At 38.2% G+C, this 25,894-nt stretch overlaps 2 protein-coding genes across 2 annotated transcripts in view; one reads left to right on the forward strand and one right to left on the reverse strand.

Moving 5' to 3' along the window:
- Positions 1 to 10,776: 10,776 nt before the first annotated feature.
- Positions 10,777 to 16,976, forward strand: LOC145788452 (zinc finger BED domain-containing protein 5-like). Its single transcript, XM_082600218.1, has 3 exons — positions 10,777 to 10,780; positions 13,404 to 13,889; positions 16,915 to 16,976. Exons 1-3 carry the CDS (start codon positions 10,777 to 10,779, stop codon positions 16,974 to 16,976), a joined length of 552 nt encoding a protein of 183 aa, XP_082456344.1.
- A 6,526-nt stretch (positions 16,977 to 23,502) lies between these two features.
- Positions 23,503 to 25,894, reverse strand: part of LOC145765154 (uncharacterized) — a 34,872-nt gene continuing 32,480 nt past the window's right edge. The window contains exon 5 of the mRNA XM_082576929.1: positions 23,503 to 24,053. Coding sequence (XP_082433055.1) covers positions 23,667 to 24,053 — 387 coding nt within the window. The 3' untranslated portion in view covers positions 23,503 to 23,666. The remainder of the gene's footprint in view (positions 24,054 to 25,894) is intronic.

Here is a 25,894-nt window from a genome sequence, read left to right on the forward strand (position 1 = left end):
TCTATTCAAAATTGTATTTCTGTAAAAATAGCCTCAAAGCTGTCGAAATTGGATGCAACGCCGTACACCACTAAAACTTGTCACTACAGAACAGATTACTTAGATAAAAGACGGAATTTTTGTCCAGCTAGCAAGCACCAAGCAAACAGTTAAATATGCGACTGACTTCCAACAAACAATTTTACGAATGACCAGAATAGATATCAGTATCTCAAACTCACGTACGCAGTACTGTGACGTCATAACGAAAGACATTGTCACGCAATTCAAACAGGTGTTCAAAGTTGGTGATGCCATGTTTCATGTTTAAACAGGTTTGACACAAGTCTTAACGAACGATGGTGCAATTTTGGCTCGTTTTTAGGAAAAATTCAATGACGTAATACGCTAAGATTCAGTAGACCTGAACGGTTTTTATATGACGTTTGATTAGGTGAACAATTGTCTGGAACAAGTATTGAGGTAACAAACAAAATGAAACTGTTAATGCTTATTGTGGTTCATTATTCATTGTATAGTAGAAAAATATACCAACCTAAAGCAGTATTATTTTCTTAAACTTCCTTCTGAAGCAGAAAAATTTTACATCTATCAAGAAAACCACAAGGAATGAGAGCATTGCAAATGCTTTGAAAGATTCCCTTACTGAAGCATAAATTTTCGGCGGTTAGCATAAAATTTGGGATAAAATCATAAAAATTAGGCATAAATTTTCACTCCATTTTGTCATAAATTCATAATAAAATGCAACTTTTTAAAGTGGCAACCTTGCTATTCAATTAATCGAAAATTTGAGGAAGAACTTTCAGTATGTTTCAAAAAGTTCATAAGATTGAACTTATTTTTTCTCAAATCAAAATTATATTTTTATATCGAATTTAAAAAATCCACTGAAATTGAGCATGATTTAAGTTGTGAGAGCTAAGAAATAAATGTAAAAATTTGAGCAGAAAATATTCAGATGTTTACAAATTTTATGAAAAGTGTAGGCCTATGTGTATCCCAATTCATTGTGCTACAATGTTGAAAGTAATGCTTCAAACGTATAACTAACATCAACATGCTCAGCTGAAATTGTAGACCGCAAGTTTAGTTTATAAGATTTGAGATAACTTGGTCCCGATAGCTCAGTTGGTTAGCTCGTGAACAAAGACACTTCAACATCAAGCGGCGCTGGTTTGACTCTCGGGATGTGCACTTGAGCAACGCATTCTTAGGAGTGCTTTCCATTCAGAGGCGCTTAATGGGAGGAATAATTCCCCGGCAACAACACTTTAACAATCGGAAACTTTGTCAACCTCGGTAACCGGTCCTGCGTCAAAACCTCTACAAGTATATGCGAAACTACCAGGAATAACCTGTCAAGGCTTTGTCAGTCCGAGAATAAAGATGCAAAACCAACTACGGTAGGCTTTCAACATCTGAACATATCCAGACGCTTGCAAATGTTATGAAAAGTCTTTCAGATTTCATTGACTCTGAAAGTGATGCTGATGCGTCTACACGACAACTGTTTTCTTGCTTAAGTACGCTTAACTTTTTGTTTAAGACAATCGCACTTAGTGCCGCTCACTAAAACTTAAGCGAGAGTACGCGAGAAAAAATACGCTGGGCTAGTGTCAGTGTTACCCCTGAAAAAATACCGATATCGCACCACTAATTCATATGTGGCATGAATTAGTGGATACTAAATACAATCACTTTTGTTTGAGTCAAGTCAGATTGTAGTGGGTCATGTTTAAGTTTGTGTCATCCGCAAAAAGAGTAGTCCTGAAAGAGGATGCAGTAGGTAGATCGTTCACATTCAACAGAAATAGTGAAGGGCCAAGGAGTGAACCTTAGGGGATGCCACATTTGAGGGTCAAAAGGCTTGATGATTTAGAGTTAAGTTTGGTGCATTGTCGGTTAAGTTTGACTTCATTAAGTTCCTCAGGCTACTTTTCTACGTAGCCAAAGCCGAAACAATATAATTTATTCAAGAAAATGTCATGATCAACAGTGTCAAATGCTTTACTCAGGTCAAGAAAAATGGAACAAATAAAGTTATTATTGCTTAATTTTTGAATAAACCATCATACATGTGTGAGACTGTGAGTTACACTTTAGTTCTGTCGAATCGTCTGTCCTGAAAGCTAAAACCGTGTTGTTAGAGAATTAATATATTTTTTCATCTAGAAATTTATACATTCGTTTGTACAATAGCTTTTCAAAAATTTTAGTGAAGTTTGGCGAAACAGATATGGGTCTGAAATCGGTAAGATGAGATAACTTTGTTATTGGGATGACTTTAGACAGCTTTAGTGGATCTGGATAGGTCTCTTGAGCAAAGCAGTTGTTGCATAATCGTGCAAGAATGGGTGAAATAATGCAGTTTGCAATCAATCAAGTTTATTTCGGCATAGCTCCACATTCATTTTCAATGTAGGCCTACACATCAGGAGATATAACAAATCGCTTTTTTTAATATGGAAACTACACCATGGAGGCACCGAAAAAACCATGCGGTTATCTAAGTCATGGTGCCCTCACACGGGATGTTTTACTGGATACAGTATATAATTGGATTAGGGACCGTTCAAATATTACTTAACGCTACCGAGGAGGAGGGGGGGGTTATAAAAAGCGTTACGTTAGCGTCACATCGGGGGGGGGGGAGGGGGTTCAAGCAAAACGTTACGTAACGCTTACGAGTACGGTACGGTAGTTTATTTGTGCTGTCTGGTATCGTCGTTTCGATACTAAATTAAGCTGAAATCATATCCAACAGGCAACAGCACCAACAAAATCTCTATCAAGTATCAACTACGGTAACTACTGTAATTCCATACAGGTTCTAAGTACTTAAAACCTCGCATTGCGAAATTGCAAGGCAGCATTCTTACATCACAAAGCTTGCTTTGATGTGGTGAACAACACCAGGGTTGCCAGATGGCCTTTTTTAGGCCAAATTCCAAAAATCTGGCCTTTTTAAATTGCAGTTGGCTTAAAAAAATTGATGCAAATAAGGCCTGGCCCTTTTTATCGCTGCAAATTTTGACCGGTTTAGAAAGTATTATTTTAAGTAAATTGCAAATAAAAGTATCACTTATCATCACAGCCTGAACTATATCCGTTTTAATTACTAAGTAGAGACATAGAGAGTAGAGAATGTGTTAGCTGTGGACAGGGTGGTTCTATTGAGTTGAACCGGGTTTCGGGATTATTGCCAAGTAGCCTAATTAGTGAAGTCTCTTAGCTTAGTCAGCAGTCAGTACATTGTACCAACAGCATAGTAAGGTGTAAGCAACTGATTTTGTAAACCAGGAGTCACCAAACTACAGCCCGCAGGCCAGAACCAGCCCGCGAACTGATTTCATCCGGCCCGCCACGTGCTGCGGAAATTACAGCTGCACTACAATTCTGTACATGTGCTTCCCTTGGCATTAGCAACCGTCTTTGGCTTTGCCTTTTTGTGTAATAGAAACTACTTTGTTAAAATTGTTTGTTCTTATAGTTCTTTGTTGTATGTTGAATTTGTACATTTTTCCACCAGGCAGCCTACATGTTGGTGTTCTATTTTTATTATTAGGCCACCACAAATGGGCAGGGTATAGGATGGAATGGAAGACGTTTTTTCCATCTTCCATCCTGAGATTTTCTTCCATTCCATCTCAGAAATCTCTTCCATCTCTACATTTTTGTGATCTCCACGTTAAATATGCCACAAATAAACCTAAAACCACAGGCTAAATTTAAGCTAAAAATTTAACAGCAGTGTTATCCTAAGGATTACGTACCGTTTGGTGTTAGGCGTTGGTTCAATACGAACCGAAAATCGAATTATTTCAGCAAGCAACGTAATATTTTGCATGTCTTGATAAAGCGTTAGAAAGTTAATGATGGAATTGGGATGGAATGATGGAAGATTGTCTTCCATCCCATTATCAAGATCTTCCATTCCTTTCCATCCTTGACATTTTCCATCTTCTATCCCAAAATCTGTCTTTCATTCCATCCCATTCCCTGCAAATGGGGACAGCCTAGGCCAAATTTGGAAAGATGTAGCCCCGGATGTAACCTAATGTTTTTTCAAGAGCACGATGCCCTGTTAGTGTAGTGTATCACAGCAGGGGAATACTTTTCCAGCAACCTTTTGATTTTCATCACAACTTTGCTATTCTACCGCTGATTTTGTTATTTATTGTGCTCAATCCAAGTCAATGGAGATTCTAAATAGTTGTATATCTTTTCGCAATTTGCATCCGGCCCGCAGCTGTTAATCTCGCAGCAATCCGGCCCTCAGAGTAAAAAGCTTGGTGACCCCTGCTGTAAACCATCTAAAAGCGACACATGATGATACATGAACAGGTATGTAGGTGTACCTATGACTGTTACATAGCCTAGGCCTACATATGTTCATTAAGAACCAAACGACTTTGACACAAACCTCTCAACAGGTAGAAGACATTCACACGAGCGAGTCTGAAGAAGACAATTATGCATCAAGTTCGAACCACACAAGCGAGAGTACTGCTCCAATATTGAAATTTATATTATAGAAACTTATTATTATAGAAACATTTTTCAAGCATTTTTGAACCAAATTATAGAAACATTTTTGAAGCATTGATGACCCCATTCGAAGATGTTTAGCTTTCCTTGCGATTTCTTTTGCGCTTTTGTGATGTTTCTTTCAGTACATACATAACCAAACAATACGGTGGGCTACTAAACGTTTTCAGTAGGTACATAACGTTTTAATTCCAAAAAAAGAATATAGCTAAAATTTCATGTCTCAAACGTAAGCTTTAAGTGCATACAAACCAAGATATTTCATCAGCACGTGTTTTCACGTCATAATTTTGGTATAAACTGGCAAAACGAGCTTTGTAATGGAAAAGCGTCACGTGGGGGAGGGAGGGGGGTTGACAAAAACGTTACGTTGGCGTCACATGGAGGAGGGGGGTCAAAAATTCGAAAAAACAGCGTTACGTAATATTTGAACGCTCCCTTAGGCTACAAATAGTACGGGAAAAAAGAACAAACGCAAAGAAAAACAACAACAACAAAAAAGGAAAAAAATAGTTATCAACTACAGTAGCCTAGCCTAAAGCAACAATATAGGCTAATCAAAGATTGGTACTTAAATGAGTCAGTAAGTAGGCTAGTAGCCTACGGTAGTTTATATCAGTTCAGAATGTAAATAATGCCAAAAATCAGCTTTACTATTTGAAATAAGTAGCCTAGTTTTTTATGTTCCTTTTTGAAAGAAGAAAACGACAACATTGTGATTTGCTTTGAGATGTTATTCCACAATGTTACTCCAGCATATTTGATGCGTTTTTTTTCCAGAATTGGAATTTATTTGCTGAATATATATAGACTCTTTCTTAGCACTTCTGGTTAAACAGCCTACTTGTGAATGTAGGCTGTTTAGATTTTTAGAACATGTTTTCAAAATGATTTGGTAATATAGGCTATTATGTGAAGAAAGGCGTTCTTCCCGGCTATCAGCACAAGGCTGATTATTAGGGCAACCAAAAGTCAATAAAGTCAAAATTTTTCTGCCTTGTTCAAAGTTTATAAAACGTTTAGAAACTAAATTTCAGGTTGACACGAAGAGAGGTTTCAAAGTAATTAAGTCAAAAAAAAGTCAAATTTTTTGGCTAGGTCAAAAATTTTTTTAAACGTGTTTTTCTTCTCTCTATTGATATTTTATTAAAGCTACACAGATACTGATTTTTTGTTGCAATTTATGTTGCTATTCTGACGTAATAATCCATTTGTTGCAATTTCTGTGGTAATAGCCTTGTTTCGCCCTGCCAAATTGGAAAATGGGACGAGATGATATTTCACCACATTTATATAGCCTGCTGAGGAACTCCCAAGCAACTTCTGTATCAGTAGTAAGAAGTTTCTCCCTTTTAGAAAAAAAATTGGCGAGAGACAGGAATTTCAAAGGCGATAATGTGAAACATTACTTGATGTTGAAATAGAATACTGCAGAACCCTCTCAGTAATTTAGGGATATTTAAAGACACTCCATATTTATCTTTTGCAGTTTTTCGAGTGATTTTCATTAGGCCTACATGTTCGTTAGCTGTGGTGTCATTGAGTCTTCCACATTTTTCTTTTATTTTATTAGAAAAAGAAGATATCCTTACCTTACGGTTTGATTTCTAACATGCTTTGTATTTTGCATTTGGGTTGCAAACGCAGAAAGTTATTGGTCAAAATTAGGTCAAAATTTGTAAATTATAAAGTCAAAATTTTAAGTTTTTAGGTCAAAAATTTGGTTGCCCTACTGATTACTCACTAGCACAGCGAGCAGCAGTAACGCTTCGCTAACCAGAACGGTGTAGCTTCCACGCTAGCCATAAAGACCTCCAATTAAACGTTTAAGTTATTTTGGCAGCCGATTGTAGCATCGAATAGACAGCGATAGACACGTGTTTCGCCCATGAGGCTGGGCTCATCAGTATCGCACCGTATTCTTGCCACTTGAGTAATCGACCGCCGCTTTACCAGTCAGTTTAACTAGGCCACCACAAATGCCCCCACAAAGATAAGAGTTAAACTGACTGGTAAAGCGGCGGTCGATTACTCAAGTGGCAAGAATACGGTGCGATACTGATGAGCCCAGCCTCATGGGCGAAACACGTGTCTATCGCTGTCTATTCGATGCTACAATCGGCTGCCAAAATAACTTAAATAGGCTATTATGATGAATTTTAAACATGAATTTTCCTAGTTCTAGCCGATGAATATCCTCTATCTTGAGTGTGTCAAACTGTTTATATTTGGGGAAGGTTTTGTATTGTAGCCACAGTAGCCACAGCTATACATCTCAGTGCATTGTTTTGCGAGGTGTTTAGAATTTTGAGATTGGATGAGTCGGCTTGTGATGCCATATTGGAGATCAGTATATATAAGAGCATAATATAACATCATCAGGGTTTTTTCTAGGATGGACGACAAGTGGCTCCTCGTGCCCCATCCTGTGAGTAACATCTGCACCCAAGCAGATGCCAAACGAAACTTGTCAACCAAGAGCCTCCACCCGGACGGCACAGCTGCAAGGGGCAATGGACAAGTTCAGACCCCCCACCATTCTGCAGCTCAACATAGAAGGCTGCACAACAAGCAAGATCAAAGTTGTGGAGCAGCTTGCCCATACCAACCGGGCACTCGTCATCCTCCTCCAAGAGACCCACTGCACCTCTGCAGATAGGCTAGCTATTCCCAACTACACGCTAGCCGGGTCTGCCTTAAGCAGGAAGCACGGCATTGCCACGTTTGTGCATAAGAGCCTAAAGTGGATCTTTGTCGACCAATCTCCAACTGATGCTGAGATTGAGTGGGTGTGCATTTGCATCTCAGACTACAACATCGTCAACATATAGGCCTACAAGCCCCCACCCTCGCGAATGTTGCCATTATCCCTCCCAACGTTCCCCTCCCCCAGTCTCTACGATGGCGATTTCAACTGCCAGCACATCGTCTGGGACTATAATACAGCAACACAAGCAGCGACGGAGAATTGCTGGCTGACTGGTTAGCGCGTTGGGCTCGCAGTCGAGAGCCTGCATGTTCGACTCCAGCCACCCGCACTTGCTGTTGTTTCTCTGGGCAAGAAACTTTACGATAATTGCCTCTACCCAGTAATCGATTTCGAGTAATGGGTAGTACCAAATATAAGTCATAAGTAGAGTAGACAACCGGAAACAGACATTGCAGTCGGCTGCAGCGTGGGTCAGGTGTGCGTCGGAAGGCGTACACCGATGCATAGCGCTCAAGTCCGCTTTTCCGCAATGCAGGATAAAGATATGAAAAACAACAACAACAAACAATCAAACAACATCTTGTCCTCCTATTCAATCCAAAGGAACCAGCCAGTTCCACTCCGGCCGCTGGGAAACAGGGACAAACCCTGACTTGGCCTTCGCGAGTGTCGGCAGCTCTCTTCCAGACAGACGTGTGCTTGAGAAGTTCCCACGGTCCCAACACCGGCCGTCCCTCATCATCACCCCAAAACTTGTGGCTCCTGTTCCGAGTTCACCAGTGAAGCGATGGAACTTCAAAAAATCCGATTGGAATCAATACAGCCTCCTGACCAATGAGTCTGCTGCAAAGTTACCATCGACTGAAACATGCAACGCAGACGAGGCATAGGCTACCAGGACTTCTGCAATGCCATAATAACTGCGGCAAAGGCCACAATACCACGTGGCCATCGAACCAGCTATAGCCTACACCATGCTGGACTCTGAGTGTGAAGCTCTCTATTGCTCATACCTAGGCGCCACAAGTGGTGCTGCTTCTAACACGGCCGCCACCAGACTACTTGAGCGGCTGGACACAAAGAAGCTTGAGCGATGGAATGAAGCTGTCCAAACCATTGACTTCTCACTAGACTGGCTCAAAATCTCGAAAAACATTTTTTTTCTTTTAAATTTTTTGTCAGTTTGTAATATTGTTCCTTTTGGTAAATGTATCTCCTACACCAAATTTCACAAAAAAAGATTAACGTTTGACCCTGGTTCACTTGGTTTGAATTTTTTCAAAAATCGAATTTTCGCTTATCCCTGAAACTGCTCACTCGCTATCTTCTAATGCACTCTAGCATCTCAATGGGTACAATAAGAGGCAGTAACACAAACTTGTGGAAATCAAAGTGGTTTAATTAGCAACTCCATGAACACTGACACGTGTATTACTCTCAAAATGTCGAATTCTATCTCATTTCAGACATAATTTTCTTTGTGCACCGTTCACCGTAGTAGCCTAAATATCTACTGATTTCAGTTTCTTGAATCATTTGACGATGTTTATCGATTTTCACAGGCCAACAAAAAAATTTTTTATGTAAAGGCAGGACATGTGAGAGTCATTTTAAGGTATTTCGAGGCCCCTGATTCTGAAAATGCACTAAGTTTTATCGAATTGGCTCTAGTTTTTGAGTTAGCCAAGATTCCAGCTACCACTTTTGATAACTAATTCTTTAACTACAATAGGTGGTAGAAATGGTTTTGAGAAAAAAGCTTGACCTTGCTCCAAAACATTACTGAAGGTATTGAGGTTACTCTCAGTCATGCCCGTTTTCCTATTGTTTCAAGCAAATCACCACTTGAAACAAGAGAGGGCAAACAAAAAACAGAAATAGCAATGTCCACGCAATGACTGCCTTGCACACTCCATCTAAACATGATGTTCCAACTTCCTTCGAACATGCTCATGAGTACAGAAGTATCAATTTTCATGGTGATTCCACGGCTCTCTTTATGCCTTGGCACTCTGAACTTCTTAGCCTTGAGCCCAGAAACGGGTTTGAGTGGAATGTTTGCATACTTTAGGAGGAACCCAGGACTTATCTTGATCACCCAGCTTCATGTCAAAGTAATAATAATGCTTGTTTTTATATAGCGCTGTATCTATCGCAGAATGCGTTGCTCCTCTGCGTTGCCTCATGCAGTAAAATATCTAGGTTGTTTGTACAGCATCCTGCTTGTGAAAGGCATATTTCATTAGCCTACATGCATTTATTTAGCCTATAGACCAGAAAAAACTTCTTGCAGAAAAGACTTGGCCTTAGCAAAGGCTTAGAATAAAATTTCATTTGTACAGCATCCATTTCAGTAGGCCTATCTTTTCAATATAAAGCTGCATTCATAAGCACATGACTTTCTGGATATTTTTCTTGTGATGTAGGCCTACTGATTCACAATTGTTGTCATTGAATATTTATGTCTCCCTTACGTTAAACACAGTTCATTTCAACCTGTGCTTGCGTTTTGAACTTTCGTGCAATATGAACCAATTGAACTAGACAAGTGCAATTATGACATCATAATGGTAAACAGGGCTGAAAATAAGTAATTTGTAAATTGAAAGCTTTTGAGTAAAGATTTCAAAAATATTTTCAGTCGAATATCTCAAAAACTAGAGCCAATTCGAAAAAACTAAGTGCATTTTCGGAATCAGGGGCCCTGAAATACTCTAAAACAGTGGTTCTTAATCTTTTTTGTATGTTTTACCCTTTTAATAAAGATGAATATCAGATTTACTCCCAATAGATAAAATGGTATATACTCATTTTTCAATCAAATATAGTTATTACTATCTGAAGCCTTTACAAATTGTTTCACCTAACGGATCATCAGAAGGTCTTATTCAAATAGAATTCATTTTTCATTTTTCACGTATTAAAAAACGAAAGTAACAAATTCCATCAGTCATATTCAATGCGACGGCTGCCCTTGCTTTTTGGCAACGAGTTGTTTAATGTCTGGTAACGTAGGAGATAATGCACAACCAGTGCCGGTCTTTGGGGTGTGCATTGTGCAAACCTTGTGATCGCACAGGGCCCGCAAATTAGCGGCGCTCGCAATTTACCGAGAAAATGCAGTAATTGTTGTCATTTCTAATGGAAAAAATTCAATTCGATTCACAAGCAAGTACTGGTATCCTTGAAGTCAGTTGCGGTTCTCAGAATGCGCAAAATTCAAAGTAATTTTTCAAAATTTTCTGCGTGAGGCCCCCCAGATCCCTTCGCCGCTGGGTGTCGCCTTCGGAGAACACACCGTCAGGCTTCGCCCGCCGGCCGTCAACCCCCCCTCTTTCAAATTACCTAGCTACGCTACTGAATGGGATCATTGTCATTTGGGCCGCAAAGCGTATTCTGCACACGGCCCGAAATGCCCTAAGACCGGCACTGTACACAACAAATATCGGATTCAACATAAAGTTGGTTTCGTGCTTTAGATTTGATAGTAAGCAATGCAGAGAAGCCGCATTCGCATGGGTAAGTTGAAGAAAACCTGACTAGAACATTCAGAGCTCGAATACCTATCCTTGGATAGCAATATTAGGCTATATTTTAACCCAAAACTTTTCTAGGTTGCAAGAGTGAAACTCATCTTTTGCAAAAGAATCGTTTGTTAATTCTATAAATTCTTCTTGGATTGCTTTAGGAACATCTTTCACTTTACATACAAAAGAATTTCTCGCTACTTTCATCAAAATGCTGCCAGTATTTATCTCGGGAAAATATCGTTCAAACTCCTCCTGCAAGTTTTGAAGGTAGCTGATGATGTCATCCTTCAAGATATCATTTCCAGTTATCTCCGTCAAGCGGTGAAATGATATACAATACCAATACCTACAACTGGCACAATTTTTCTGTCCGGTCAACTGATGTGGATATTTTGATATATAGCCCATTTACCCCCCAAAACGAGGAAATTTACCCCCAGAGGTAAATTTACCCCAGTTTAAGAAATGCTGCTCTAAAATGACTCTCATCTTTTGTGCCAAAAAGTTTTGTTAATTTTGTTGGTCTAGAGCAGTGTTTCTCAAACTTTTTTAGTCTATCGCTCCCTTTTCGTTACTGAAATAAAATTTCGCCCCCCTAATTCTGTCAAGTAAAATGAACATTGATAATAGAGTGATAGACAAATTTAGTTTTGGGAATTTAATCAACGAAATTGACAGCAACATGAATACATGATAATGTTGGTCACAACGGTAAACCATAATCTCTTCGTGGGAAAATTGTAACATAAGATTCTCGGATCCGTTCGTCTGTATGCAATGACCGCAAGAAACACTCTTCTGGAAACGTCTATTCGAGAATTGTATTTCTGTAAAAAATAGCCCACGGCTGTCGAAATTGGGACGCAACACGGTACGCTACTAAAACTTGTCACTACAATACAGATTACTTGGATAAAAGACGGAATTTTCGTCCAGCTGGCAAGCACTAAGCAAACAGTTAAATATGCGACCAGCTTTCAAGCAACCATTTTACGAATGAGAGAATAATTTGCAATATTCCAAATCTCACGTAAGCAACTAAGCATCTTATGTGACGTAATAATGATAAGCAATGATAAACTATTCAAGCATCTGTTTCAAGTTTGGCTAACACCTGTTCAAGCCTAGCTCACCTAGCTCACTCAGTTTGGCTTACACTTGTTCAAGTAATTAAAGATTTAACGATGATGTAATGCTATGCCGCAGCTGCAAATTTTTTACAGGTCTTGCAAACGATTCTGCAATCTGCTCATTTTTAGCAATAGTCCATTACGTCAGACGCCAAGATTCAGTAGACCTGAACGGTTTTATATGACGTTTGGTATGAAAATTGTCCGTAACAAATGTTTAATGGGATGGATGAGCTTGGCGAATTTTACAAAGTTTTGAAATGTTTGGCGACATCTTCGTAAGATAGAGTCGAAGATCATCCCGTTTATGAACTAGCAAGCGATTTCTTTGCTTTGAAAGCATCAATGCCACAGCCGAAAACCCTTTTTCAACCATATATGAAGTAGGAAACGACAAAATCCACATTCTAGCTTCTTTCTAGAGAAGCTCATAGCCTATTTGCCAGCAACCTGGCACCAAAACAAATCGTATCGATCATTTCTGAATTTCACTCTTGACTCATCATCTGTTTGCATATCAATGAACTGCTCTTGAAGTTCCACTTCTACAGTATGTCTGTAGGTTCGGTAGAAAATAGTTGTACCACCCAGTTTGGAACATGGAGGTCCACGAGATCTGCAAAGCGAAGTTTCATGTCTTTATGAAGCATGTCTAAATGTGAGCAGTATTTTTGCAGTGGTTGTTCTTCTGTAATAACATTCTCGCTCAAATTGGAAACTGAGTTAAGACATTTTGACCTGCGCTTTTCCTATCTTGTTGACGCATTTTATCACAATATTCAGTGATTCATGCAGTTCAGGACTGAGCTTACGAGCAACCAAATGCTGACGGTGAATTACACAATGTATTGCAATAAGTCCAGGAATTGCTCTTTTCATCAGCGCAATGAACCCTCGATGCTTTCCAACCATTGCCGGAGCACCATCAGTTGCGCATTGTAGAATATTCTTCAGTGGAATCCTCTTCTCTTCGTAGAAGGTTTTCACTGCATTAAAGAATTAAAGATGGTTGATGCCCGAATATCTGTAGGAAGACCGAGCGCAAAAATCATTTCTTTTTGTTCTCATATTATGAACAAAACGCACATATCCAAGCAGCAACAATACATTGTCGGTCAAGGTAAAATCATCTATTTGCAGTAAATGGTTTGCGCGTTGGACTGTTATTGGTGGTTTGATAAATTCGCCCCCTTCGACTGTTTTCGCCCCCCGACCGCCCCCTTTGATTTTTTCGCCCCCCTGGCGCTCAAAATCTCCCCCAGGAGGGCGATTTTTCCCACTTTGAGAAACGTTGGTCTAGAGAGTCTAGACCAGTGGTTCTTAACCGGGGGGGGGGGGGGGGGGGGGGGGCGTGAAGCCTCTTTCAGGGGGGCGCGAGCTCTACAAAAATTTCAATTTTTTTAAATTACTTTAATGTCCTAGGACCTATGCTGTTTGTCATATTTTGTATTTTTTTGTATCTATTTGTATTTATCTGCAAAGCATTGAATACTCTCAATCTTAAGCTTCAAGGGAAAGACATCAACATCATTAAGCATCATGACATCATTCGAACTTTTATAGCTAAACTTGACCTCTGGAAGAGTCAAATTGAACAAGGAAATCCAGCGAGCTTCAGTAACTTGGATTCTGCTCGCAAAGATGGTAACTTTGAGTCTGAGTTGAAGAAACAAATAGAAATCTACCTTAATGAATTGAAAGCGGAGTTCATCAAATACTTTCCAGATCTGGATGAGAAGCGTGAAACCTGGAAGTTCATCAGAAACCCGTTTCAATGTGAAGTAGTTGATATTTTCGAAGAAGGACAAGAGAAGTTTCTTGAGATGAAGTTCAACTCCATAGCTAAAGAAGACTTCAAAGAACTGAAACTTCAGACGTTCTGGGCCAATTACCTTCCTGTTTACCCTCTTATCGCAACTCGGGCTCTTCGAATTCTAACAATGTTTAGATCCACGTATCTTTGTGAAGGTACATTTTCTGCTCTCGTTGCTATCAAGACCAAGTACAGAAACAGGCTGAGAGTTGAAGGAGACTTACGTTGTTCACTCTTTGGAGTTAAACCTCGCATTAAAAATCTAGTCGCTAAGAAGCAGTGTCAAGTATCTCACTGATGTGTACAATAAACAGACAAAAATGCAATTTTTTTGGTATGATACTTATTTAAAATCTAGGGGGGCGCGAGGCACATGACCATTATTGAAGGGAGCTTGATAGAAAAAAGGTTAAGAACCACTGGTCTAGACTCTATATGTTATAGATTCACTGACTGCGAAAAGGCTGTAAAATCAACTAAAATGACACTAAAAGCATGCACTATTAGTGACTCTCAGACTTGGAGTAGGGTGAAGATGTTCCACGTGGAAGTTAACGGAGAAAGTGACGTCAAAATCACGTGGTCAAATTTTGAGAAATCCCCTCTTCAGATATTGCTAAGCCACTTCGAAATTTACTAATTTTTCAGAAAAATTCAGAATTTCCCCTTGGGTGAACCAGGGTCAAAGGTCAAAACCCAACAAAAATTTTTGGTTTGCAATTATCAGTGAGCAAAATGGAACACTATTCCAAACTGACAAAAATTTTAAAGAACATCAAGGAAAATGAGCCACCCTACATAGGCTGGCGCAAAATCTCCAAAAAAAAATTTTTGTTTTAAAAATTTTTCGTCAGTTTGGAATATTGTTCCTTTTGGTAAATGTATCTCCTACACCAAATTTTACAAAAAAATATTAACGTTTGACCCTGGTTCACTTGGTTTGAATTTTTTCAAAATATCGAATTTTCGCTTATCCCTGAAACTGCTCACTCGCTATCTTCTAATGCACTCTAGCATCTTAATGGACACAATAAGAGGCAGTAACACAAACTTGTAGCAAGCAAAGTAGTTTAATTAGCAATTCCATGAACACTGACACATGTATTACTCTCAAAATGTCGAATTCTACCACATTTCAGACATGATTTTCTTTGTGCACTCTTCACGTAGTAGGCTAAATATCTACTGCTTTCAGTTTCTTGAATCATTTGACGATGTTTATCGATTTTCACAGGCCAACAAAACTTTTTTTTATACAAAGACATGTGAGAGTCATTTTAAGGTATTTCGAGGCCGCTGATTCTAAAAATGCACTAAGTTTTCTCGAATTGGCTTTAGTTTTTGAGTTACAGCAAAAACATTTTTTTCGCAATTTTGAGCAGCTATAGATTTAACGTCGTGTCGTTAGCCTACATAGCCAAAACTGGAAGTAATCCCAGGCACATTTCTGAGTTGTATAAACGCTATTTGGAACCAATCACGTTGATTACAACCCAAACAAACAGCTATTTAACGTTTACTGGCTTAGTAACAATCAAAATATGATGCGAAGTAAGCCTGAGGATACAAGATGTAGAATATATAACTTGCGTTTTGCACAACAGTCTCAGACTTACTAAGTAAGCTACTAAGTACAAACAAAATGCATACATTGTTTTGCTTAACAAACTAGACAAATAAACAAAACAAAGCTATCGATGAACAAACGCAACTCTTTATTATGATTGGCCTACTGAGCAACACCCATCAAGGTACGAAGGCCATTTATATAATTACAGAATACAAAGTTATGTTCTTCAGTAAAGTAGCTGCATTTATCCTTGCTGCGGAAGTACGTAATCTTGGCCTTGGAGTCAAGAATGCCATGTTGATCGAGATGAGGAGCCAAGATTGCAGCTACCACTTTTGATAACTAAATCTTTAACTACTACAGTAGGTGGTAGAAATGGTTTTGAGAAAAAAACTTGACCTTGCTCCAAAACATTACTGAAGGTATTGAGGTTACTCTCAGTCATGCCGTTTTCCTATTGTTTCAAGCAAATCACCACTTGAAACTATAGAGAGGGCAAACAAAAAACAGAAATAGCAACGTCCATGCAATGACTGCCTTGCACACTCCATGTAAACATGATGTTCCAACTTCCTTCGAACATCCTCATCGTGCAGAAGTATCAATTTTCATGGTGATTCCACAGTTCTTTTTATGTCATGGCACTCTGAACTTCTTAGCCCTGAGCCCAGAAACGGGTTTGAGTGCAATGTTTGCATACTTTAGGAGGAACCCAGGACTTATCTTGATCACCCAGCTTCATGTCAAAGTAATAATAATAATGCTTGTTTTTATATAGCGCTGTATCTATCGCAAAATGTGTTGGTCCTCTGCGTTGCCTCATGCAGCAAAATATATCTGGGTTGTTTGTACAGCATCCTACTTGTCAAAGGCATATTTTATTAGCCTATCTGCCATTTATTTAGCCTATAGACCAGAAAAAACTTCTTGCAGCAAAGACTTGGCCTTAGCAAAGGCTTGGAATAAAACTTCATTTGTACAAGTATCCATTTCAGTAGGCCTACCTTTTCAATATAAAGCTGCATTCATAAACACATGACTGTCGGGATATTTTTCTTGTGATGTAGGCCTACTGATTCACAACTGTTTTCATTGAGTACTTATGTCTCCTTTGCGTTATACACAGTTAATTTCAACCTTTGCTTGCGTTTTGAACTTTCGTGCAATATGAACCAATTGAACTAGACAAGTGCAATTATGACATCATAATGGTAAACAGGGCTGAAAATAAGTAATTTGCTAATTGAATGCTTTTGAGAAACGATTTCAAAAATATTTTCATTGTCGAATATCTCGAAAACTAGAAGCAATTCGAAAAAACTAAGTGCATTTTCGGAATCAGGGGCCCTGAAATACTCTAAAATGACTCTCATCTTTTGTGCCAAATTTTTTTGTTGGTCTACGACGTTATAGATTCACTGACTGCGAAAAGGCTGTAAAATCAACTAAAATGACACTAAAAGCATGCACTATTAGTGACTCTCAGACTTGGAGTAGGGTGAAGATGTTCCACGTGGAAGTTAACAGAGGAAGTGACGTCAAAATCACGTGGTCAAATTTTGAGAAATCCTCTCTTGGGATACTTCTAAACAACATGATCTCTATAACAGGCCTGGACACCGCGCGCCTCCAGTCGAAAACTGGAGGCGGATGGTTCAAGCGAGGTTTTTAGTTATCACACAAAGTGCTTTTGATTTTTGCGACCGCATTGTTATTCAGGAAGCTAAATATGCTTTAATAACAATAAATTTAAACTAGGCACTGCAGTTTTTTTCAGAGAATTTGAGGTTTTTATGTGTGAAACTAGATTAGCCTGGCAGTAAAGCTGCAGAGGCCAACAGGCTAGTGTGTTAGATATGTTTAGTACATGAGTTAAAATTGAATCTGAGCTAATTAGTCCAACTTGTGTGCTTTTGAAAGTATATAACATATATGTTTCGTAGTTTAGAGACACCGCTAGCGGCTAGCCCTAATGTGATAAGTGATAATGGGCAGAAAGTGAACGTGTTACTGGATGCAGATCTGGTTACGATGGAAATAAACAAATTTTAATGTATCACTTACCCAAGAATAGTGAAGAGAGAGAGTGCTCTTACTAGAATTGCATCAAAAGTTAATAATATGCAAGGTTTTAACTTGAAAACTATTTTAGATATATATATACATTGCAAAGTCGCCAGAAACAAGTAGGCTACGTTATTTCTTTTGATAAACGAAATATAGGCCTATGTCAAGCCTAGTATGTCTTGCCACGGAAGAAAGATTATTTGGAAAGCTCAATATAATTCTAAACAATTAGCAACCACTGTTCTAGCAGTTATTATATGGTTAAGTATTTTTGGCGGTTCCAAATTCTTATTAAAAATGATAGCCTACCAGTTAATCATTTTACAATTTGGGTAGAGAGGTAACTCTTTTAAACCATAAACAGACATAACTCAGCAACAACACTACATTTAACATTATAAAAACAAAAAGCGAACGTTTTCGGCTAGTCATATAGCCCTTTTCAATAATTAGCGATAATGTCGATAGTTTCTTTTAAAGGGACGTTAGTGAATAGCGATTGTACATCAAAACTGACCATTACTTGATTGGGAGCACATTGAAAATCTTATAGGCTTGAAAAGGGCTATATGACTAGCCGAAAACGTTCGCTTTTTGTTTTTATAATGTTAAATGTAGTGTTGTTGCTGAGTTATGTCTGTTTATGAGTTAATCATTTAACAGCAGAATTTCAATATGATCAAATCATCATTATTATCAATAAACTTGAGCAGTGCTGTTTACATATTGGTGATCAAATCTGTGATCAAAACAAAGTCAATAGGTATTTTTTCAAACATTTTGAAACAATTTCAAACAAACCTTGGTTGACAAAACACAAAAATAAGTTCATAAAAATGTTTCTTCAGTTTTGGAAGATTGTCAATGTGAAAGGGTTATGAGTAGGGCAACCAAATTTTTGACCTAAAAACTTAAAATTTTGACTTTATAATTTACAAATTTTGACCTAATTTTGACCAATAACTTTCTGCGTTTGCAACCCAAATGCAAAATACAAAGCATGTTAGAAATCAAACCGTAAGGTAAGGATATCTTCTTTTTCTAATAAAATAAAAGAAAAATGTGGAAGACTCAATGACACCACAGCTAACGAACATGTAGGCCTAATGAAAATCACTCGAAAAACTGCAAAAGATAAATATGGAGTGTCTTTAAATATCCCTAAATTACTGAGAGGGTTCTGCAGTATTCTATTTCAACATCAAGTAATGTTTCACATTATCGCCTTTGAAATTCCTGTCTCTCGCCAATTTTTTTTCTAAAAGGGAGAAACTTCTTACTACTGATACAGAAGTTGCTTGGGAGTTCCTCAGCAGGCTATATAAATGTGGTGAAATATCATCTCGTCCCATTTTCCAATTTGGCAGGGCGAAACAAGGCTATTACCACAGAAATTGCAACAAATGGATTATTACGTCAGAATAGCAACATAAATTGCAACAAAAAATCAGTATCTGTGTCATCATCATTTTCAGCCTGTGAGAGCCCACTGCAGAGCGTAAGCCTTCCCCTTTTCATGCCAATTTACATGATTATGTGCTAGTTGGTACCAATTGGTTGTATTGCATTGTTTGTCAATGTCGTCCCTCCATCTCACTTTTGGTTTTCCTTTTTTTCTTTTGGTTTCTCGTGGTGTCCATGTTGTTAATTTTTTAGTCCATCTATTGTCCTGATATCTTGCTATATGACCTGCCCAGGACCATTTTAGTTTCTTGATTGTGCTTAATATATCTCGTAATTTCGTTTGATTTCTGATCCATTCGGCAGTCTTTTTATCTCTCCATGTTAAACCCATCATGATTCGTTCATGTGCTCTCTGCATAGTTCTTAGTTTAAATGTTAATTTCTTTGTAAGGTTCCAAGTTTCTGCACCATATGTAGCGGTTGGAAGGATGCATTGATCGTAGACTTGTTTCTTGAGGGAAAGAGGCAGTTTTGACTTAAATATCGTACTTGCTCTTCCGAAGGCTTGCCATCCAAGTGATATTCTTCTTTTGATTTCTTTAATAAAATATCAATAGAGAGAAGAAAAACCACGTTTAAAAAAAATTTTGACCTAGCCAAAAAATTTGACTTTTTTTTGACTTAATTACTTTGAAACCTCTCTTCGTGTCAACCTGAAATTTAGTTTCTAAACGTTTTATAAACTTTGAACAAGGCAGAAAAATTTTGACTTTATTGACTTTTGGTTGTTTGTTTGTTTGTTTGTTTATCTTTATCCTGCATTGCGGGAAAGCGGACTTGAGCGCTATGCATTGGTGTACGCCTTCCGACGTACACCTGACCCACGCTGCAGCCGACGGCAATGTCTGTTTCCGGTTGTCTACTTTACTTATGACTTAAATTTGGTACTACCCATTACTCGAAATCGATCACTGGGTAGAGGCAATTATCGTAAAGTTTCTTGCCCAGAGAAACAACAGCAAGTGCGGGTGGCTGGAGTCGAACATGCAGGCTTTCGACTGTGAGCCCAACGCGCTAACCACTCGCCATTGCTGCCCTAGTTATGAGCTAATTGGCGCTTTAAGGATCCAATTAGAGATGAAGTAAGATCTGACAATGACATTCAGCTGAAGTTTTTAACAGCTGGCTAATTCAGTTGAATGTATGGGTAGAGTTCAAAGAAAACAAGTAGCCTACAACAGTGTCTAGTTTAACAAGCTCAGCTTTTCATCATACCTGCTTAGGTCTAATAACTAGACTCTAGTTGATCTAGCTTAAAGCTTTTTATCAGGAGATCATGAGTTTGTTATGTTCAGTGAGTTTTCAACAGATCCTCTTGAGAAATAATTTGGCAAGGTTGTGGGGGAAAAACATTTTATAAATGTTCAGCAGGTCTCCGAAAAAAACTGTCAATAAGCAAGGCCAAGCTTGCTTTGCATCAGGGAATTGACATTTCTTCTGTATGTGCACCAGCAGGGCATGTTTGCAATCTATGCTCATACAGAATGGTTTTATCAGAAGTGGAAGTGTTTGAGGGATTACCAAGTATAGAAAAGAATTTATCATTTGATGAATTGCAAGCCATTGTTTACTTATTCAAAGAAAATGAAGGGGTGTACCAGCAAACATCTATAGGATTGGCCCATGATGCAAGAGAAGGATCCCCAGAGGATACAAACTGATATGAATGAATCAACAAGTGAATAAAAAAATAACAGTTAACCTCTCAAGTACATGTAGCTCCACACAGAGTGAAATTTACATGTCTTTTGACTCTTTTTTATTTCTTTAAAAGTATTATTGACTCAAAAAGAATGTCTAAAAAGACATTACGAAAAGTAACTACGGACAAAGGCCAGTGTTTCGATCTTCAGATCTCTTACTTAGTTGGATAATGGATATGTTAAAAATGGAAGAGGAAATTTGTAGTGATGAAACTTTCTTTTACTATGAAAAATTTGGCTCTTATACCCAGTATATACTTGAATCGGGGAGATTTAAATGTACCAAACGATGCAACATGTCAGATGTTGGGTTGGTGTTAAGCAATGTTATGTTGGGTGTTTGAGGTGCGAAGTTTGTTGCATTAATTAATAGGTGCTTGTGTACTGAAAAATTTGGTTGTTCCTGTTCTATGTGGAATGCAATAAGCTGAGTTACAGTAGTTTCAAGGTTTTGTGTTATATATATATTCTCTGTTTTTCTTGTGCTGCCAACAAGCAAGGCACATTCATTTACAACTTACAAGGTATATATTATATAAATACGTCAATTAAACAAAATATTATAATCTTCTATGATATCATTATGATGTCATAAACAACCTGCAACACCCCCAAATAGTTGCTATTGACCCATCCTTAGCAGAAAATATCTTGACTCCAAAGTATGTAGTCTTATTGAGGAAATGTGTATTTATCCCATCCGCCTCCAGTTTTTGACTGGGGGCGCATGGTGTCCAGGCCTGTTATAGAGATCGCCTTGCTTCTAAACCACTTCGAAATTTACTAATTTTTCAGAAAAATTCAGAATTTTTCCTTGGGTGAACCAGGGTCAAAGGTCAAAACCCAACAAAATTTTTGGTTTACAAATATCAGTGAGCAAAATGGAACATTATTCCAAACTGACAAAAATTTTAAAGAACATCAAGGAAAATGAGCCACCCTAGTCGGGAACCTTTTTAGGTAAGAGAACCATGAAAGCTACATTTTTGGAAATGTATTTTCGTAAGAACTTTAGCACTTAATAGGCTACAACTAACATGTAGTGGCAGGCGATGAGTTGTAAAAGTAGGACCATGTGATTTATGAAGATAAGAAAAACAGCGGGGGTCTGGATTACCTTTCCCAGGAGATTTTGAAAAAAATGCATTTAATTTGGTGCATTCTGAGCGTATTTTCAGCTTTAAATTGTAATGAAAAATTAAGATAAAACTTTCTGTGAGCCAGATGCCATCACAAAGAACCGTATAGGCTATGGCTTGCGAGCCATAGGTTCTCAATCCCTGGTCTAATAACTTCACAGACATGAACTTGATATAATTGGCAGTGTACGAAAACACAAGCAACAAAACGTTCAACTGAGGTGAACAAGACTGAATTAAAAATCTACATTAATAAACCTGTCTGTGTCCCAATTACCGTAAATAAACCATTAAATTAAATCTTTCTTGCATCAAACTTGCACCTTTGAACAAAGCTACTTTTAGTATTTGATGTACTATTACAATGAAATCATAGTCAATGTTCTTTCAGTACCATCGTTACGTTAATAACTGGACATTCTTTCCAAAATATTTTTACAAATAGGCTATCTGCATTAGTAGAATTTTGACAAAAAAATCGAAAAACCTAAACAGGTTCACGATACTAAAACAGAAACCTCATAAGGCTACTAGTAGCCTACCCAGCAGGCTTTCAAAATTGTACCGATGAATAAATGTAGGCTAGTATCCGAATATCTGAAATAAGCTTACAGTAGGCCTACATCTGCTTACCAATTAGGCTACATTCTTTTACATTCAATTTCTACAGATACTGAATCGAAGTTTAACATTCAGCCTAAATTGCAATACCGGTACCGTACCAAATACAAAAACTTTCAACGTTGATGGTGGATTTTTGACCCTTTTTATTCATTGAAGTAGTGCCTCTGCACACTAGTGTGTATGAATGTGTAGTTAGATTTTCTGTTATGGGGTGGTGGCTAACTGGATGACTGCTTATGGTCTCGCTACCATCCTGACTCTGCTATAGGCTAATCTAACCAACAGTTGTACGCATTCGGGGGCGCCGGAAGTGGGGGGCGGATGCCCCCCTTGCCCTCAATTTTTCTGTGGATGGAGGGGCAGGAGGGGCAACGGTGCCCTTTTAAGGTCATGTAAACTACTGCACATTTTGCAATACGATATAGGCCTAATAATTTCAGCTATTTGCTTTTAGCCTAATTATAATCTTTCATTTCTGCCTCAAAATAATATTCACGACACAAAATTCTCTATACCAGTAGGTTGGCCTATACATCATTATTATAACATAGCATGATGCCCTTCCGTGCCATTGTTCTTTGTATACCGGACACTTGTATCATTACTCGATAATGAGCTGATGGATGAGCATTATCGCTTTATCTTATCTTAAAACTTAAAAAAAATTGACCTTTCAGCAACAACAGTGCCCTTTTTTCATAATCCTGCCCCCCCCCCCAGTCAAAAATCGTTCCGGATCCCCTGAATGCATTGTTTTGACCATTACATTTATTCTGCTTGTTTGTTAATACATGGCGCTGTTGAAACGAAATAAATTGACTCCGTCATAAGTGCCTCGCGATTTGCCAGATCAGCAACTTTTTAAGATTTTTTTAAGGGTCTGCGACCGCTTCGATAGCACCAAAAGGGGCCACTAAGACCAAAAAGCTGAGAACTACTGCCTTTGGAACGTTTGTCATCACAGTATTACCAGACTTATCTTCACTGTGTTATGCAAGAAAGAACACAATCGGTAGGCCTACTGTTTTTAAAGTCTTCGGTTTGACCCGACCGGGAATCGAGCTCAGATCTAGCAGCACCACAGCCGAGAGTGAAACCACTCGACTTGTTTCTAGAAGTACAGAGCTGTTCATTAACGTTTATCTTAACAAGAAAGAATAGGCATGACACCGATGTAACAAAAAATAACACATCCTAGGGCTAGGCTAAATTCAAATTATTTATTTGATTCGTTTAATTGCCACAGAAGAAACACAAAAAAAATGAATTTTGAAGGTGCAATGCAAAATCTAAGAGAAAGTGTCAAAATAAATTAGGACTAGATTTAAAATTGTCATACAAAAAAGCTTGGCCTATTTTTCGTCATCAATCATCTTTTTTATACTCTTGAATCTCTATTCCAGACGTTGCGAAGAGTAATGTGCATGTGACAATCACTTGAAATTGAACAATAAATTGGTGAATTCTTGCTTCTGGTTTCATGTGATAAACTCCGACAGAAGTTGCTAGAGACGCATTTTCAAGCAAAATCATTACTGCAGTGATGGCTGCAAGAGACAATGCTCCAAATTTCCTCGAGCTTCCAGATTTACCAAGCCAGACTTGGTAAGACCCGACTATGTGGAAAGCTCCAATAACAAAAATATGAAAGAATGGACTTCCACCCATCAAAGCAACTTGTTTCGACCGTAGGCTAAACTGAACGATCTTGAAGTAAAAAGCATGAAACATGAAATGAAGAGCAAAAATAGCCTGTAAAAAAGAAATTGGATTGATGCATTAGGTGATATAACAACCGATCTCTCATCAAAGTAGCCAAAATTTATTCCAAAACATAACATAAAAACTACGAGATAAGGTATGCTAGATTGTAGACATGGGCTGGTAATGGTAGACGAATTAGCCTAATACAGGGGTCACCAAATGGCGGCCCGCCACGCTGTGTCGCTGCGGCCCGCGGAAGGTATCAGCGTACAAGTATAACCAAAAATACTTTTCTTGAGGAGTCAATGAGCATGAAGGTAAAAAATACTTTCCGGGAAGCATATTTTCGCTTTGCATACGATTCCACCGACCGACCATTCAGATTGTAGTTCTAGGCGGGGGTCGCTTAAAGTTATTCCAATGCGATGTCCAGCCACACTGTCTCAGTGGTTGATTAAAACGTCTGTTTTCGAATTCCGAAATTGTCTGTGAGCATAGGGTTGCTTATTTTAAGTTTTTAAGTGTCATGTAAACACTAGTGTGCGTTTCACTGTTATTGTGTTTCACGAGCAGTGTTCTCGTTAAGAAAGTTTTTGTTAGCAAAATAGGCCGGTATGCCAACTCAATTTATAATAAATTGGCAAAATATTTTATATAAATTTAAACACATTTTCTGGTTGTATCAAGAAAATGCAATATCTTCTGACAGGTGTTGGTTGTATTACTTTTGGTTGTATTATGGTTGTATTTTCATAAGACAACTTCTGGTTGTATTATGAAAATATTTAGTTTGGTACTGCAAAATGTTGTTAATCAACAATTCTTGTCATTCTGATAAGCACCTCAAGTGACAGTTGTCTATTAATCAAGAAATACGGTTTTATAGACTCTCACAAAAAGATGAAAAACCAACTCATTGCCTTTTTAGAGGGAACACCGTTCATGAGTTACGATAGAAACGTTTTTTCGGTGATTTCTACAAGCGTTTGTTTAATGGTGCCTAGTTTCTTTCTCCCTGTTATTGAAGCCTATTTTTCGCTGATATGTTAGCAGCATAGCAGGTCACTGTTGTTGCCTGTATTGCGATGTGTCAAACATTTCTTTGGTTACTGAAACTGTTAATTGCAAGGTATCTTTTGTGAAGCGAAATGACAACATCACTCTTGCTTGGCGATGAATATTCCAATGAAACCGTTCTCCTCGCTACAAGTGCGCAAAACAAGTGGCCTCGTTTAATAGACATTGTTAAAGAAGTCAAAAGTATTGTTAAAGGAGCTTGGTCTGGCAGTAGCGTTGTTCGACTAATTTTGTTGCTGCGGTATTCTAAGATAAATAGTAACAACATGTAACGCTGAATACTGGATACGAAATGCGTTCATTTCTAGCATAAGAGTCAACCTACCTAAAATTTTATTAGTGCGGCCCGTCACAGCTCTCCTAAGTGCCAAAGTGGCCCGCATGCAAAAAAGGTTGGTGACCCCTGGGGCCTAATACATTTAGACCAGATCTAAAAAACGAAAGTTCAGTTAGTTTCTATATGTGATTAACACAGCGGAAGAATATGTAGACTAGGCTACAAAGCAACATTGCCAAGGTCTAAAAAGCTGAAAGAGCCTATAATTGCCCACAACAGGCTGTAGGCTAGGGCTACCATACGTCCTCTTTTAAGAGGATTTGTCCTCTTTTTTTAAGAAAAATGAATTGTCCTCCGACGACACTAAAAAATGCTCAAATGTCCTCTTTTTTGACAGTTTGGGTTTTCATGCTTAGGCTATGATATATTTTCAACGGGATTATATTGCTTGATGACGTTTCAGGGACGCCTTGTAGGCTATTTGTTTTTAAACATTTTGTATACCAATGTAACATGCTGATTTATAAATTCTGCA

The sequence above is a fragment of the Aplidium turbinatum genome, chromosome 2, assembly GCF_918807975.1.
Source record: "Aplidium turbinatum chromosome 2, kaAplTurb1.1, whole genome shotgun sequence".
Taxonomy (NCBI): domain Eukaryota; kingdom Metazoa; phylum Chordata; class Ascidiacea; order Aplousobranchia; family Polyclinidae; genus Aplidium; species Aplidium turbinatum.